At 36.9% G+C, this 18,559-nt stretch overlaps 1 protein-coding gene across 4 annotated transcripts in view; it reads right to left on the reverse strand.

Annotated features, from left to right (window-relative positions):
• Window positions 1-18,559, reverse strand: part of st3gal3a (ST3 beta-galactoside alpha-2,3-sialyltransferase 3a) — a 68,453-nt gene that overhangs the window by 43,114 nt on the left and 6,780 nt on the right. For 2 of the 4 annotated variants that reach the window (XM_066663912.1, XM_066663913.1), the window contains 4 exons: window positions 16,351-16,492; window positions 11,531-11,578; window positions 6,985-7,027; window positions 3,353-3,445 (listed from right to left, as the gene is read on the reverse strand). In XM_066663912.1, the coding sequence (XP_066520009.1) occupies window positions 3,353-3,445; window positions 6,985-7,027; window positions 11,531-11,578; window positions 16,351-16,468 (302 nt within the window). In that variant the 5' untranslated portion in view covers window positions 16,469-16,492. Of the gene's footprint in view, window positions 1-3,352; window positions 3,446-6,984; window positions 7,028-11,530; window positions 11,579-16,350; window positions 16,497-18,559 lie in introns of all 4 variants that reach the window. The other 2 variants (XM_066663911.1, XM_066663914.1) reach the window with 2 other exon arrangements.

Consider the following 18,559-nt stretch of genomic DNA (forward strand, 5'->3'; position numbering starts at 1 on the left):
TCACATACTAATGTTAGCTGATTAATTTTGGATCACATTACCAACCCAACTAATCCCAAAGATGGTGCTTCATTAGTGCTCTACAGTTCAATGTCTGGGGGCTTTTGACCCTTCTAGGCAACAGCTTACAGGTGCATTGTGCCTTTAGGCACATCGCAGCTACTTCAGAATGTCCTGTTTCCTGCTTTCTGATTCAGACATTTTCTATGAGCTATGCATAAACTGAACATTCAACAATGTTTGCTCATTAATGTGGCTGAATTCAATTGCAAGTGGTCCACAAACAAGAGTTACAAGAGTTGAATATTCATACACACATACATACACACACACAGCGCCGTCCATAATTATTGGAACCCCTAGTTAAAATGTGTTAAAAGCCTTAAAATAAATTATTTTGTTTTATTGCAGAAGCACAATCTCACTCTGCATTGCAACCTTCAACCTTCAAAAAAAAGAAGGAAAAACTCCTAAGAAATAATTATTTCCCATAAAATGACCTGTTCCACAATTATTGGCACCCTTAATTTCTTGGAGATAAATGTATTTAAACCATTTATGTCATTTCTACTGTTGTGTATAAAGTGGATCAAAGTACCTAGGAACCTTTAATTAGTAATTCACCACTTCCTGTTTCCCTGGGGTATAAATAGGCATTACACAGAAGCCTATTTCTCTTACTCACTCTTAAATATGGGAAAGACAAGAGAACACACTATTCAAGTAAGGCAGATGTGTGTCGACCTTCATAAATCAGGCAATGGCTTCAAGAACATAGCCACTCACCTGCAGATGCCCTTATCTACAGTCAGATCAATCATCAAAGAGTTCAAAGCATCTGGAACTTTGACAAAGCCTGGAAGAGGACGCAAGTGTATCTTGCACCACGCACAGTGAGAAGGATGGTAAGAGAAATAAAAAGTTCTCCAAAGCTCACTGTAAGAGAATTTAATCAAATGGTAGCATCTTGGGGTTATGAGGTCTCTCCCAAACAACCATCAGGCCCTATCTACATGCCAACAAGCGGTTTGGGAGGCATGCACGGAGAAAGCCTTTTCTGAGTTATACTCATAAGCGTAAACAGGTGGAGTTTGCCAAGCGCTACTGGGATTTTAAATGGGACCGTGTGCTTTGATCAGATGAGACCAAGATAGAGCTTTTTTGGCAACAAACACTAAATGGGTCTGGCGTAACACCAAGGACGAGTATGCAGAAGAACACCTCATGCCCACTGTTAAGTATAGGGGAGGATCGGTGATGCTGTGGGCCTGTTTCTCCTCCAAAAGACTTGGGAATCTTGTAAGGACACATGGGCTCAAGATTTGAAATATCAGGACATTTTGAATCAGAATCTGGTGGCCTCGGCCCAAAAACTGCAGACGGGTCACCACTGGGTCTTTCAGCAAGATAATAACCCTAAACATGTGGTCAAATCTACTCAAAAATGATTCACAAGGCACAAAATCAAGCTCCTCTCATGACCATCTCAGTCCCCAGACCTCAACCCAATAGAAAACCTGTGGGGTGAGCTGAAGAGGAGAGTGCATAAGAGAAGACCCAGGTTGTGCAAAGAGGAATAGTCGAAGATCCTTCTTTCTGTATTCTCCCATCTTGTGAAGAGTTATAGGAGAAGATTAAGTGCTGTCTTGTTGGCAAAAGGAGCACCAAGGATGCCAATAATTGCGGCACACATCACACGATTTCATTCAAAATATTTATTTCTATATGTATTTCTATTTTATATATATATATATATATATATACACACACACACTTTATTTAGTCAAAAAAATTACCTGAAAAAAAAAAAAAAAATAACATTAAGTAGCTTTCAACACAATCACTTATGAGGTAATTTACAGTGCATGAGTCACTATGTCTGTGCTCGTGTAGTGTTGTGGGCAACAGATCAGAAGTCAGATTAGTAAGAATCCCCTCAGGCCACGCACATCAATACTAAAACAAAGGCCTACAAAGCCCTACAGTGCCCTAATTCACTTAATTCTGACTCCAAAAGCTACTGAGTCACACTGAGTGTGTGTGTCTGTGTGTATGTGAGAGAGAGTTAAAGTATTAACAGAGCAAGCAGAATAGCCCTCAAGTCATCACACTGTACAATGAGGAAAAAAAGGAAAGAAAATATATAAATAAATAACCAAACTTACTTTGGATAGATTGAGGTGATCTTGGCCTCTGAGTAGCCAGGTTTACATTCTCTTTTACTCAGATTGCCATACTTATACTGCAAACTAGGGGCCTGGTTATATTATAATCATACACAAGATAAGATGTAATATATCCTATGCCAATCCAGCTTCATGTAGGACTCACCACACTCTCTTCCTACCTGCAGCCACAAAATTTCTGTTGAATCCTACACCTCAACACTAGTGTTGCTGTGGCCATTTATGTTCCGATCAGCAACCAGCTATCCTTAACAACTACGGTTACTCATTGAGCCCAACCCACGAGTAACCAAACCAACCACTGTATCACTAGCTCTTCACAGGGGTAATCAGGTTGATGACCTCCTCTCATTGGTGTTTCACTGAATTAAGCCCACAACACCTCCAGAAGGTTCAATAGTGAAGTCTGGCGTCCCAGACCGACCCCCCGTCCAAGCCAGGTTCCCGGTCCTACCTTACCCTTTACCATCAACAACCGTAAATCCACACTGGTCTCTCTGGTGACTAAGACTGTACCTAGCCCCACTAGCACCGTTAACGCATGCTCAGTGCCACCAGTTCCATGTGAACTTTACGTGCTACATCACCAACAATCACAATAGCATCTCTACAGTGCATTTCCCCAAGTAATCTGTGCTCTTCTTATCCACAACCTCTGAGTAATACTTTCAGCTGTTTCTGATAACTCCTTCACAGCTGAGTTCATTTCTGGCCACTGATGCCGAACTGCACAATCAGGGATGTGGCCGACTTGGCTACAAATCCTCTAACACCTATCTCCACCAGTCTTACATGTGCCTGCCACCCACGTTCCCTCACCTCAGCCGCCAATTTTGTGTACTTCAGCTTCTTCCTTTCGATTGCTTAATCTACTGCTCCCTTAAATGGAACTGTTAACTACATGAAAAAAACTATCCGTTTACTCTCAGAGTAGAGCACCATGTCTGGTCTCAGTGTAGTTAACACATTGCACTCTGAGACCTGCAGCTTTTTTCCTACGTCCACCAGCAATTTCCAATCTTGTGCTTCACCCACCCCGGTGTGTGTCTGTCTGTGTGTATGGGAGAGAGAGTTAAAGTATTACCACACGAAAAAGAACAGGCCTCAAGTCATCACACTGTACATTGAGCAAAAGGGAAAGAAAAAAGAAAAACAAACAAATTTACTTTGGATAGATTGAGGTCATCTTGGCATACGAGTAGCCGGGTTTACATTCTCCTTTACTCAAATTGCCATACTTATACTGCAGCTCCAGGGGCCTAGAGAGAGAGAGAGCGAGAGAGAAAATGAAAATACATAACAATATGACATTGTGTTAAATATTATATTTCACGTTATTAGTCATAATGCTGCATCAATTAAAATAAATCTAATTATGTTTCAATCTATTTAAGTGGATCAATACTGAGTGGATCAGCTACTGGCTAAGGGTTATTCCATTCTATTTGTTTCTCTATGCCTTCTTTTACTCTTCTGTTGTAAAAGTTGCTCTAAACCTATCCACAATCTAAAGTTTGTTTGTTTGTTTTTTTAAATACTGCATGTCTGCAATATTCTAAACAAAAATTAAAGGAGCTTTTTCTGCAATCCTGGTAATTATGTTTCAGCCTAAAATTACGTTTCATGCTAAAAGGAAATCATAACATGAGTGGACAAGCTGTATGCCACCAAAACAATGAAGAAAACAGTTCTGTTATTGTTTCTACTCAGAGAGAGTCACAACTTCATGGATGTACAACAGAAATGTTCCATTTTACCAATCAATGTACTGCACTGTTAACCAAAGTTTAAAAACAAAAAAAACAGCGAGAACAGGAGTTAGTTGTTCTGAAACTAGTTTTGCAGCATGTAGTGTCAGCCCCATAGCTCTGTCTGTGAGGAGTTGGTGTGTTCTCCCTGTGTTCTCCACGTGGGTTTCCTCTGGGTGCTCCGGTTTCCTCCCACAGTCCCAAAAAAAAAAAAAAAAAAAAAAAAAAAAAAAAACACAAACATTGGTAGGTGGATTGACGACTCAAAAGTGTCCGTAGGTGGGAGTGAATGTGTGAGTGTGTGTGTTGCCCTGTGAAGGACTGGCACCCCCTCCAGGGTGTGTTCCCACCTTGCACCTAGTGATTCCAGACCCACCTTAACCCTGAATTGGATAAGTGGTTTCAGACAATGAATGAATGAATGATAGGATAGAAACACAAAGTAATCATGTGTCTAGTGGCTGTTTTCATTCTAGACCACCCAACATCCTTGGAAACACCCTAATCCTTAAGTTAAAAAAGGAACCTATATTTAGATATTCTATGGCTTGAAAGAATGAATAGCAAACAGCTATGTTTAGCATAGAACCCAAACACTAGATTTGTATTTTTAGCTGAAGTCGCTCTATTTTTGTACTGATGAGGTTTTGGAAACCAGTGTTTGATGTCCTGCAACAGAAAAAGACCATCTGAAACTCAGCGATTTGGTTCCTAGTCCTGAGGCTTCCTGATCTACACCATAATGTTACCAGCAAGACAACACCACATGATTTAACACAGTACACTAAAATTTGTTTGCATTTCCATTCTGTTTACATTTCTTTGTGCTTAGATCAGTTTCACAGTTTCAAGAGAATTAAAATGATAGGTTCCTGCATTTATTTCATTACCAAAAATAACTTTCTGGAAACAGGGTTGTAGTGTTTGCAAAAAAGTGTGTACATATTATATCCTAGGTCTCTATCCTAGGACTTTTGTAATTCTTTTTCTAATGCTTATTTATTTTTTTGTTTGTTAAATGCATGATGCTGAAATAGTGAACTTCCCTGAGAAGTTAAATAAATAAATAAATAATACAGCTAGCCTCCTGCTTTTACACAATGCTTTCAACATGCTGTTGCATTATCCATGTTATCATTTCTCTGGATTATCTTTTTTGCATGAATAACTTCTTTGCCACAGTACTTAATATGTAGTCGCTTCCTGTTCTATATGTTCGTAATATAAAAGGCAGAGGAAATCTTAGCATTTCTACAAAAGAATATTCAACAATTACAAATAATTCATAAATGACATGTAGAAATTAGTCCTCAAGCCCTGGTAGGTCTTACTGTCAGATTATCTACATAATTCTGGTCAAACCTTTCATTGAAGAAAGTATTTCCTGCCGGAAGTAAACTGTGAGTAAAATCTTTTTTCCCTAAACTATTACTATGTTTCCTGAACTGAACATAAGGTGAGGTCAAATGCATCAAACTATAGTAAATTAATATGGTGGAGCCATGCCAATTCCTCAAAAAATAAGCAGGCCATCTACTAATGCTCCAGAGAAATAACAACATATAAATCCTCCTTTTACACACACTAATGTTCTGAGGTCATGCAGGTCAAAGTGTTGAGTTAAATTATGAAAGACCAGATGTGATGTGCTCCCATTGCTCTAATAGGTACAATGTCTGAAAAGCTAAGCTTCTAAACACTGAAATGTCTGTGCGCGTTAATGTTTATTTTGAAGTAGTTGTCCTATAAACCTCCTGATTCGCCGAAAGGCAAATGAGATCTTTCCAGTAGGGCTCCATTTATTCTCATTTTGCTGGAAGCAGAATTACAATGTGACGATGGCAAGGCATTTGACCAGGTGGAGCTAACTGCTATCAAGAGAAAGGATATCACATTTGTCTTTGGGCTAACAGACCTCCCATGAAGCACCTACAGTGAAGTTGTAAAATTACAATACAGAGGGGTGAAGGGAAAACCGAGGGTCAGTGGTTAATTAATTAGCAAAGCTCCGGGACACCCACAACCCCTTCATTTATAACCTGCGTTCTTCTGTACTGTTCACATAAACAACCAGACAAGATATAAAGTGAGACATACTAGGGAAAGCTGGGGTCACACTGAACACACACTGCAACATCACAAAGGCAATTAATCCAGAATGTGCTGTTTTTCTAGTATATTTTCACTATATATATATGAAAATAATCTAAACAGACCACAGAAAAATGTGTTTTGAAACTATGATGCAAGATAACAAATTTTCCATATGGCCACTTTAGAACCCTGAATACCCCCCAACACTGTACATTTCCAAAACTATAACCTATACTCTATGTAACTCTATGTTTTTGTTTCCACACTGTCACATTATAATGGTATCTAAAATGTTGTGGAAAAGATACAAGCTTACATCTGCAGATGAAAACCTCCCATCAGGTGCTGTCTCATGTGGGAAACATTGCTGTTGCAAACTCATGAAACATAATGATGTAAAATTGTTTACTTTAATTATACACACTGTTCCATATGCACAATCTTTGTACAGTCCTCCTGATTATCCAAAACAGCAAACTGAAATGTAGTAATTATATGATAAACAGAAAAGTGTTCTATCCAAAAGAATTTTAATGTTGTGCTTTAAACATTCCATAAAAATAAAAATAAATAAATCATAAAAATTAGTATGACAGCCCCCCCCCCCAAAAAAAAAAACCCACTATGTTTAATGTCTGAAAATACCTGGTACAAACTTGTGGCAGATCACTACACACAGATGTATCAGATGTGAGATAAAAGCATTAGATTATATGCTATTAATGTAAAAGGCTCTTTGCTGGCCAGGCAAGGTTGAGCTTGTGTTTACTGTAACTACATCGTGCAGACCACTGGTTTAGATTTTAGATTTAACTCAGCAGGTAATGATTAAGCCTTTCATGAACTCTGTGTGCTGAAGTAGGGCATGCCATCAACAAGACTGAAAGTAAAAACCACTGCTTTAGAAATACACACACACACACAAAAACAGTATTATACATTATTCAGTTACTTACAGTTTTGCATCAAGCTTGATGAGGAATCCCTGCTTGTCATACACTAAAGAGAAAACAAATGAAACAAATCAACATAGTATTCATACCTGGAAAAGAGAATATAAAAATGCCAGAAAATGCTGAGGAATATCACAGCAGGAGGATAATATCCATAGTTCTGGGATAGGAGGAGATGGCCAGAGGGATGCGAGAGTTTGGTTAGTGCATAGCCCAACATGCAGAGTCATCATGCTTCAGAACCTCTGTCGTAGCCATTAACCAACTTTCAACCCTGTGCTCCCCAATACTGAAATGGTCAGCATTTAATAATATATATTAGGGCTGCTTAATATACAGTTCAAATTTAACTGCCATATCAGTTTTTAAAATATTGATCCGCATTACAAATGGCCTTCAAATCAATCACTGGACGTTTCCTTGTATGTATTAACCATTCTGATCTTTCTCAAATTTTCTTTAAATATTTAGAGGCAAGGTTTTTAAATAATTAGGCCTGACCCAATAATGACATTATTGACTTATTGTACAAAGACATTATTATGCAGCCCTAAAATATATCTGAAGCATAAAACAGCTTTTGAGTCCATTTATGAAAACTGAGTTAAACCAAAGTGTGCCCCAAGAATGTTTATAATATCGAGATGTTGCAAGCTCAAAATAACAGTCAACAAACACAGGAACAGAACATGTAACATCATAAAGGATGAACTTTTAAAAATGATTCAGCTCTTCCCATCAGCATCAGAAAAGGGAACTGGACAGAACCAGGAAAATAAACTCAAGTGTATTTGGCCACTGGTTGGAAAGAAAGAAAACCCTTTAAAATTAAAGCAAGAGTTAAAGGTTTACACACACAAAGAGAAAATATGTCTTATATTAAGGTGGAATTCCACTTAAAGCAAATTTAAATTGGAAACCTGAGCAATTTATGGACACCAACTTGTGAGTGTGAGGCAGCTCTGTGGGTGTGTGTTAGTGGCTGGTGTTTGCAGCAGTTTTGGGCAGAAGCAGGACAACCGGTGCCGTGAGCCTTGTCATACAAAGATCACTGTGCTTCTGTCAATGAGTAACACAGTAAAGTGGTGTAAATATTACATGACCGCAGTAGCTTAGGAAGAAATCCAACATGTCATTATATCTAAACATAATCAACAGCAGCAGAAAATACCAGATCAGTTTTGGGAAGGAAAAAACAACAAATTTAAAAATATGAATTCAATTTAACTATATTTAGCTTGCAAGAGCCTTGAAAAGCAATGTAACAAATAAAACACAGAACATTATCAACATGTAACTAACATTAACAATAAATAATAACTGTTATTTTAGAAAATACATATGTGCTTCATTGAAAGGGCAGTAGACAGTTACTTTTCGATGTCAACTTTAAGAGAGAAAGCATAGCCTATTGGGCTGAGCCTCTTTCTTTTTTACCAATTTATGAGCATTATAAAATATTTTTTCTTTTATTAAAACCATGAACATCACTTAAATTACCTCTACAACTTCAGCTTTGCCTTCTTGAAGATAGAACAGAAATGACCAGCATAACAAATAATGAGCTTAATTTAATGAAAGCTGGAAGAACTTCAGCTGCATGGATCATATTGCATAACTGAAAGAACGTAGAGACTCCCAATTTAAAAAGTGTATTAACAAAATGATTGAAGATGCACCTTCTGAAAGAATGTTATGAAGAACTAATGGCGAAGGTGAAGTGAAACATCTATGGGATAATTTTTGAAATCACATGCAACTGAACTGTATATGCAATACTGATCTTGTATTTTATAATAATTATTATATTTGTGTGTCTGTTTATCCTATTTTCCTTTACTCTTCTTTATTTGCAATAAAACATGCTGTGCTGTACCTGTTGTATATAACAATTTTTTTCATAATTGTTTAAAATTAACAGTTTATAAATAAATAAATGAATAATTAATATAGACTTGCGTCATTTTTATTTTTAAAAAGATATTTCATTAATGATAGGCATGATATTATGCATAATAATGATATTTTTGCAATGGAGTTTAAAGTTTGACTAACAAATTAGATACTTGAATTACAGGATCAGTGGCAAAGGGACTCATTGGCGACAATTTGTTCAGTTATCAGTGGTATTATATTAACTTGGTCGGTATAATAAGTCAACTTTTGATACCCATCCCTGATCTCAGAAAATCTGAGGTAGTTTCTGCTTTACCCCCATACACTAGAGAATTTCCATACATTGTGAAATACAGAACTCCAAACGGAATCATTCAAAAGAAGCTAAAATGACCAAAAAACAAACAAACAAAAAAGTAGCTAATGATTTGGAAAATATTAATACATTATTAAGGAACTTTACTCAAGAGGTTTCAGAGGTTGTGTTGACTGGGACAGAAGCACTGTGAAGCACTTTGTAATTGGATCAGTGTGTGGATGTGTGTTTGTTTTTTGTAGCAATTTGGCAAAGCTTCTCAATGTTGGGTGGTTAACAGTGTTGGGTGTTTGGGGTAAAGATTTCTGTGCTAAGTCTTTAGCTTTGTGTGGTTGTGTACAAGTTTAGAAAATACAGGACCCATATCATACAAAATCAAGTTTTCCCAAACTTACATAACACTTGGTAGTACATTTTGAGGGATGCTCAACACAGAACAGCCACTGACAGGATTTTATTTTATTCTGTTAAAAATAAATTATATAACTTTTAAAGACAAGAGTAACATAAAAAATTGGGTGGTATGGTACAGGTTCATTATTGGTCACTAAATGTACAAACAGTGTAAATGTACCTTTAAAAAGGTACAATAGTAGTTTTAAAGTCCAGCTGTGCTCCCTAAGTATATCCAATAGGTATATTGCAGATTAGGGATGCACCGATACCACTTATTCCCTTCCAATACCGATACCAATATTTTAAGTTCAAGTATCTGTCAACACGAACTCTATCTGAACTACTAGATAGGTGCCTATAGATTCAGATATTTATATTGCTGTATTGCACATTAAAAATTTGAAGTTTCTCAGCCATGAAAAAATAAATATTTCCACAATGCAGTAAAAAGTAGGAAGACATAGTCTAGTCTGACTGAACAGCTTTTTACACTCTCATGAGGTTATTTGTCATGGCTGTGAAATGCATTTTCTAAGGGCAGCTGCTGACAGTGTTAGCGTGCTTGTTTGTGGTCTCTTGAATCAAGTCAGTGTTCTCTGGCATGCCTTAAATTGGGGTTACACTACATGACTTTAAGCCTGATTTTAAATATTTTTGCCTCGAAATCACATTTCAGACCAGTCACAGCATATGAAATGTTAGATCTACACAAAAGCAGTACAAACAATAACCACAACTGGGGATAGACCAATTTCAAATTTTTTGGGCCGATATGATAAAGGATAATTAACACTTTGGGCTGGTCGCTACCAATAATAACCGATACTTATTATCTTTTTGTAATTAACGCAAATTCACATTGGATTAAAGCAAAACAAATTCTTGTTGTCAAATGACAAGCCTTTTTTCAGTACTTGTACATTTCTGCACTTTTTAATTTTATACTTCAAGTTTATTAGGTGTTGTTCATTTAGTATTTTATCCGCATTAATTGTTTCCGGAGGGGCGCTGATTAGTGCAGCACTTGTTTTGGAGGGTGAGCGAGAGAGCGGCATAAAGCAGCTCTGGGAGAGCAAGGGAGAGAGTGTTTGAGCAAGTGTTTGTAATCGTTTATCGTGTTTCAGTATTAAATTCAGATGCTGAATGACTATCTATTTATGTGTTTTATATAAAAAGGTCTCCTGCACTATGGTGTTTGAGAGCATCAGTGTTACATCGGCTAAAGTTCCAATATCGGACAGATAAATGCCCTGTTTACTACATGTAGGGAATAGTGAGTAGTGGGCCGTTTCCAACACACCCATGGTATCTGTGCTCTCTGTAGCCGATACTGAGACTGCGTTTACGGATACTATATTGGTATTGGTGCAACACTATTAAAGAAAACGGAGGTGAATATTTGTAATCTTTCATTACAAAACTGTGCAAATCAAAGAATGTCCAAATGTTTAAAGAGTCTATAAAGATACAAAACGGACAAGAAATTAACTTAACTCACTGGATTAAAAAATAATTAGTTTTCTATGAATTCAGTTTACAGCTACTATTACTATTATTGTTATTGTTTTTAATATTGCTATTGCTTGTAAAATTGAGACCACTGAGAAACAATTAACTATAAAATATCACTGAAAAAAATCTTCAATTGTCAATTTGGTAATTAACACTTTCACAACAACTTTTTTAGAGGTCTATAACAAGCAACTAGTAATTCAGCTCAACCTCACCTATGATTTTGTAAGAGAACAGAATATGGGCCCTGTAATACACAAGTACATTTATTTTGTATTGTTTGGAAACATCTGAGGTATCCAGAGCAGCCAAACCAGGCTAGACAATGGTTAACAAAAACAAGTACTATATAGAAATTTCAGTTGTGTTAACCTCCCAACATTAACAGCAGATAGACTAAATGTCTTGAGGCATACAGTGAACCTATACCTGATGCTACTAATCGTCCCGCGTAGAGTGAGCTATCCACGTCCACTTCTGAAAAACAAGAGTGAGTTAACCTCATGTGTCTGAGAATCATGCTGTGTGGGTTGTGCCATGCTCTTAGTTTCTGGTTTGCCCAACACACATTGTCATCACCTTTATAAAAACGTTACGTTTGTTAATGCCAGTAGCAAATAGTGAGCCATCAGCAGTGTTTTTAAAGCAACAGTTGTTGAAAAGTCACACAAACCTAGGTAATCAGCCAAGTCCTATATGGCTAATAAATAACATAATCGTATTAATAATTAGCATTTTTAAACAGTATACTCAAAATTTCAGACACTTGTCCGAAAGCACATCAAAATGTTACAGTTTTGTTTCTGATATCATGACACACTCCTCTATATTAAAAAAAGAAATGGACAAAAGTATGACCAGAATTTTTTTTTATAGCAATGCAAATGTTCCATCTGCATGGCTAAATTCAAATATTCTATTTGCATATTGCCACTGTTTCAAAAACCAGGACAACTCTTTTGAGATTAGCTAATCTGAAATAGGTAAATATGTTTGAGATAGCATCTTGATGTGCGAGTGTGTTGTGAATTGTGAAGATGATTTAGACATGCTGTTGCCATTGTGCTAAATAGTGGATATAAACTCCTTAAACTTTGTGAGCTAATTAGCTTTATAACTACACTGCAAAACTAAAGACAACAAAACTTTAGACAAGCATGTATTTATTATTGAACACGGACTAAGGACTAAATAGGGTTATGTTGATTATTTGCTGAATTATATGTTTAACTGGGAATATGTTCTGCTACTCTCCTTCTACTCTTTCATCAAACTATTCCTATAACCTTACCTGAACTTTTTGTAGTACAAAACTTTTGTTCTTGTGGTGGGTAATTAGATCACATTACACTTACTATAGCACACTAAATCTTAATCAAAATTCTAGTTCATGTTAAGACAATTGTCTACATTGGATGATTAGAAGTATTTAGGTTTTGTAGATTACAGGATCAGATGTGAATTTAATTACTGCATGGTTGCTGATACATCACTGATATTCCACCTGCTGAAACTCATATGCCCTCAGCACTGCATAAAAGCAACACAATATAGAATGGACCTGACAGCTTACTCTTCTGGGCCTTATGAATTATGCTAGTGACAAGATCCACAACACACTTTCCAAGTCTTAAATAACCTTTGTACAACATTCAACTCTCAGTGACCTACAGTAACTATAAAACGGTCAGACTTCAGAATGATTACAACTTCAGAGCCAGAAATTTGCACAGGCAGTTGGACACTGGCTAATCTCTTAATGAAACAATCTAAGGTTTTGAGCTCTTGGCCCAAAAATCCTGTGGAAAACTAAAACTAAAGCAGAAAAAAAAAACTAGAAACCAGGGCTTAATGAAACCATGATTTATATCAGCGGTCTGCAAGTATGTGTACATGTGTATTTTAGTAATGAATACTTGTGATGGCTGCAGAAAAGAGAGGCCTGGGTGATCAATGGGAATTAATGGAGAACTTTGAATTAGTTAAAGGTGCACTACCCAATTTCACTGGAATGCCTGTCTGTTATTGTAATTCACCTACCTGCTGGAGGTAGCCACCAGAGCTCATGTATACCAAAACCCTACAAAGCCCCAGGGCATTAGTACAGGCAACCTCCAGCAGCCAAGCAGGCAAAGCATCTTGATATAAGACATGAGATTTAACAAGTCATTCAGATTTGGGTCCTCTTCTTACATCAAAAGAGACTGTATCACCTGCATGTGTGTATCTCCTATTATGTAAAAACAAAAAGGCAGGATTAAACCACATGAAACATGCAAATGAGAGTAGACAATTTAAAGAACAGAGCAAAAAATGGCAAACCCACACCTGCTGCATGCTTAGTGTGGGTTTGAGTAGGGATTTCTGTTTAAAGGAACTGGAAGTAAAACTGGCTGTTGTAGACAGGGCTACAAAGACAGCATGAGCATGGTGTTTCTGGAACTTTAAACATTTTCACCAATGCATTTCACATGTTAGTAAGACTCCAGAGGACTGTTTTAATTTCTGGAAAGGGGGCTTAAATGTCTTCTTTCAGATAAAAAGACAAACTTGTACAGACAGTCTTGTCACATCACCTTTCAGTTGGACAATGCATGGTCAAGAGGCGATTTAGATATTTATTAGATATTCAAGCAGTCTAACCCATTCCATCTTTCTCCAATTAAACACAGATATTGCATCTAACTAGGGAATTAATTTATTTAATATGTTCAGCTGGTCAACATACCTTGTGTAACCTCTATAACAAAGTATTACTAAGGTATTTGTGCACTCTGAAGTAGATACGCATGCAGTGGCATACAAAAATAAGTGACAAGTAACAAGTAAATTACATATTGGCAATATTGAATCTAAAAATGATTCAAATAAAGCTTACATTCTGTAAAGAATGAGCTTAAAGTGTACTCTGCTATCGTCATGACACAGAAAACTTAGCTGGCAAATTCCAACAAAACCTAAATGAGTCTTGTGCAAGATGCATGTATAGCATGCATATCCTTACTGATTGTGTACATTTTATTAATGTACGGACCTTAAGATATTTTAGACTCTCGCACACATGAATCTACATACGTCAAGCCCAATTCCAATAATAAGTTATAAATTAAAGATGTTATAAATTTAAATGATAAAAAAAAAAAAACATTTAAAACATATCTTCTTGTTTGTGCTCATGCTAAAGAGAATGCCTGTGTATAAATTAGATTTTTTTTTTTTTTTTGTCAAATGGCGATCAGTGGTTTAGAGTGTGATTAAAGTGTGTTCTCAACAGCAGCCCTTCAAATGCGATTCAGGACATTGGAAGTGGCGCAGGCGAGCCGCAGGATGCCCAGAGGGAAATGTTCTAGTCACACACCAACACAAAGTGCTTCATGGTACATGTAGCAGTCGCCGTGGAGGTGTGGGTGGCTTACGTTCAAGCATGTTTACGTCTGAGCAAAGATAATGATTCAGTTTATTTCTTCTCCATCTCCCAAACTTCAAGCTCAGGAAAGAGGTTAACATGCACCAATCTGTGAGCATTTTGTGCTCCATTTTCATATTGAAGCGAAGTTGGCAGCAGTTAGAACGCCTGGAGGCTACGGCTCCTCAGTCTTTACAAACACCACAACACAATGCCAACAAACATTACCTTTCTAATTACTGGCAAATGTTGATCGATGAGCCTCAGTTACAGGAATCATTTCCAGCTTTACCGCATGTGTTTTCAAGAAGCGTTTGTTTTTAAATGGGGCAAGGGAAATATTTCTTCTTTAACCTGATCAAATTATGCAATAGTTCTCAGAGTGCAATTTAAATGCCCATTTACTTTTCCTTGTCAGATGAGCACATTATCAAACAAAGTGGGCAATGTATTTAAGCTATCACTTGTTTAAAACAAATATTTTCAATGGCAACTGTAGGAAAACACTTGAGGGGATTACTGAACAAGGTCACTGTGTCATTGATATGAAGCTTGAATAGCTCCAACTGTGGAGCATTTCCTAAACCAGAGAGCATGCAAGTGTGTTCATTTAACAAGAATCAAGATGTAACAACTATGTGGCTTTGTGTGAACATAACTTTTAAACATTTTGATATCCCTCATGATTACTATGCCTATTGCACCTAGTGTAGATGTGACTGTTCTGTTGCTGAACTGTGATGATTAAAGCGGTTAAAATATTAACTGTGTAACACGTGAATATCATGCCTATACCAAAAGCCACACATTACATTTTAATACATCCTAAGACCACAGTCAAATGCCAGAAAATAACAGTGAAAATATTTACTCATGTCTCTATGTTGGACCATGTCTGCCAAAACAGATCATTTTTAATTTTAGTTGTTTTATTCACATCATTATGTATCCTGTGGTTTACTTTGTTTTTGTTTAACGTCACACGTGGCGTCACGATTAACAAGCGGATACAGCTCTCTTACATTTGGAGAGGAGATAAAGTGGTCTTCAATAAAAAGCCCTTAAGACAGTGGCTCCCAAATTTTTCTGCCGTGCCCCCCTTCCATACAATGTTTCTGCCCCCTAGCAGTGCTCAAATGTGCAAACCTCATTTGCCTTGCTGCACGCCTCCTGCAATAGGCATGGCCCATCCCTACTACAGTCTCTGACTTTACAAAGGGGACCAACAAGGTAGGTGTGTCTAACAGAACGGACAGTGAGTGGACCCAAAGTTTAAAATCTCCAGCAGTAGTGGTGTGTTTGATCTACTTGTAAACAAACACAATAAAACACCATGTCATTTTCACTGCTTCTGTATCATTTTCAAGTGCTTCTGTATGGACATAAGGCAGTGGTCATAATGTTGAGCTGCAGAGATGGTAAAGATTCAAGAGCTCAATCTGAACATGAAAAACAGCCTAAACTTAGAATTCTTTTACAAGCACTCAAGATTATATTTTCTTCAAGATTAAGCTCAAACCAGTAAGAATTCCAAAAGACTGGATCCAATGATAGAAGTTTAGCTCCCTCCTCTGGTTAACACCTGTAAAAATCTCATGCTCGTTCACAGACATTCTATCAACATCATCATCAAGTTAACAGATAAAACCACACATAACATAAGAGTCACATAGGATGTTTATGACTGATGGGTTACAACACATATGAACATAAATCCCAATAATATAATAATTATTCATTATGATTACGGTACCCCAGAACTGACTGATCCTGACTGAACCATATTTGAAAGTCAGAAAAAAATATAAAACATACTGCAGAATCAGTAATAACGTATACTAACGTGATTTTTGCCCCCCGTTCCACAGATGCAGTCTCCCAGAAGAGTAGTATAGGAAGCCCAGCACCAGAGTGGGACAAAGCACCAGCATCAGGTTCCTCGTGGGCTTCATTGCTCTCATCTCTCAGAGGCCATCTTCACAAAACTACCTGGACCAAAACAAAAACATGCTAATTAATCCACATTTGCATATACAAACAAGTATACACACTCACACATACATAATGTACTTTTTGTAGACAACAATAATTACCCATTATGTGTTAAATTACTGTTTTAGACAGCCATTAATTTTTAATCCAAGTCCTTTCAATACACAGTACTGTTACACAGTGCACATTTAAAGTAAACTCAGCCCAGTGTATCTGCTTGACACTAAATTTCTCACATTAAGAAAGAAATTGCTTGCATCCAAGCTGCTGCTTATTATTTTTTATAACAAAATAAACAAATGGTGTCTTTACAAACAGCTCATGTATATATTTTTTATGATTTTTTTAAGCAGATCACTTTCTCCACACCGCCACAAAACAAACCCATGTATGCGGAACTGTGACTCCATCAGCTGCAGCACTATGATGAATAGCTAACTCTAGCTACTGATTTGCTTAATAAAAGTGACAACCTGATACCAATCTTTGAGATTGGATCATCCCTAGTTACAATGAAAGAAATTTAAGTATGGATCACTGACCTATTGTAAACCGGGCTTTGCTCATGTGTGTCAGTCAGTAGAGCAGCTCAAGCTGCATGACAAAATAGTGCCATACTCCCTACATAGTGCACCTAGACAGAAATTAAAAGCTTATTCGATGGGCCAATGTGAACCTTATAGCTTATTCAAATTTATTTTCAACCAGTATTTTATGACCAACAATCTGCAATAAAGAGGATGTAGGGAGACATTAGGGATTCTGCCTCGGCTTCTCTGTGGCATGGAAACATCTCTCACTGATCACTTGCACTTTCAGACAAGGAGAACTCTTTATCAGATTTTAAGCCAAACCAGAGAATTAATTTAGGCAAATAGTTGCAATAAGAGCAAGAATTTGCTCCACTCTCTGCGGGATCAGATTATTTACACAGCGGGATCAGATTATTTACCCTGTAAACAGGAGGTAAGATGACAAACGAATATGTGTTTTTCCGTAGTCTCTTACACACCAAAACAAAACATGAGTGAAATATGATGATGACTGAAGCTTGTATATGATCTGTGCTCTGAAACCAAACAATCAGTGATGAATATAGCAAAATAAACAAATAAATAAATAACTGAAGTTACGTAATAACATAATTTTGGGAGGAGGATCATGCCCGAACTCCTCCTCTCAGCCCTATATATACCCCGCAAATTCACCCTTTTCTCATATTCATGTACCCAACCCTGAACTCTCCCCCAAAGACTTCTGAGTTCACTTCCCTGTTTCAGTCTCTACGGGCGCGGTCCATACTAGCAAAATAAATAATAATTATAATAATAAACTGTGAAACTGCAACCCACGGAGAGAATAAGTGATCTAATATTTTAAGTGATCTAAGCTTGTTTTCACACCTGTAGTATGTTTGCTGTGGTTTGTTCAGAATCAGTTAAGAAGTTTGTAATCTTGGAATGTTCTCCCTTGGTTTGTTTTCACACAAGGCGCATCAAAACACATCACCACAAATCATATGAGAATGTTCTCACCACTGATGGATCAGATCTGACAGGCACAGAAACCACATACAGGAATAAGGTATTTGTTGATTTCAATATCACCCATTGTGTTTACTGGCATGTTTGTGTACATAAGAAAATTAAATTGAAAGTACTTTAGCAACACTGTTCTCTGGTTTTCACTGGTCACTGGTGTTCTGGAGCTGTTATGTCTATTTGTTTAAAAACATTCTTTTTATTTAATATATTTTCAGATATTTAAATAATTTTCATATTTTTAATACTCCATTATTATGATATCAGCTGCATAAAATGGTCTTAAAATGACCTTTTTATTTAACACAATTATTTCTGGGACATTATATTGATCACAAAAATTACTGTTGTGACAGGCCTTGTCCTCTGTTCGGACTACTGCTACTGTTTAATCTCTCTGAATAAACCGTTCTCGGCTAAAATTCAAGCGGTTAACCATCCAATTGCTCTGCTGTGTGCAATAAGCAAACAACACTAGTTCAAGAAGCCATTTACCACTGACATCTCAATCCGAACCAA

Source organism: Hoplias malabaricus, chromosome 3 (assembly GCF_029633855.1).
Source record: "Hoplias malabaricus isolate fHopMal1 chromosome 3, fHopMal1.hap1, whole genome shotgun sequence".
Classification (NCBI taxonomy): Eukaryota; Metazoa; Chordata; class Actinopteri; order Characiformes; family Erythrinidae; genus Hoplias; species Hoplias malabaricus.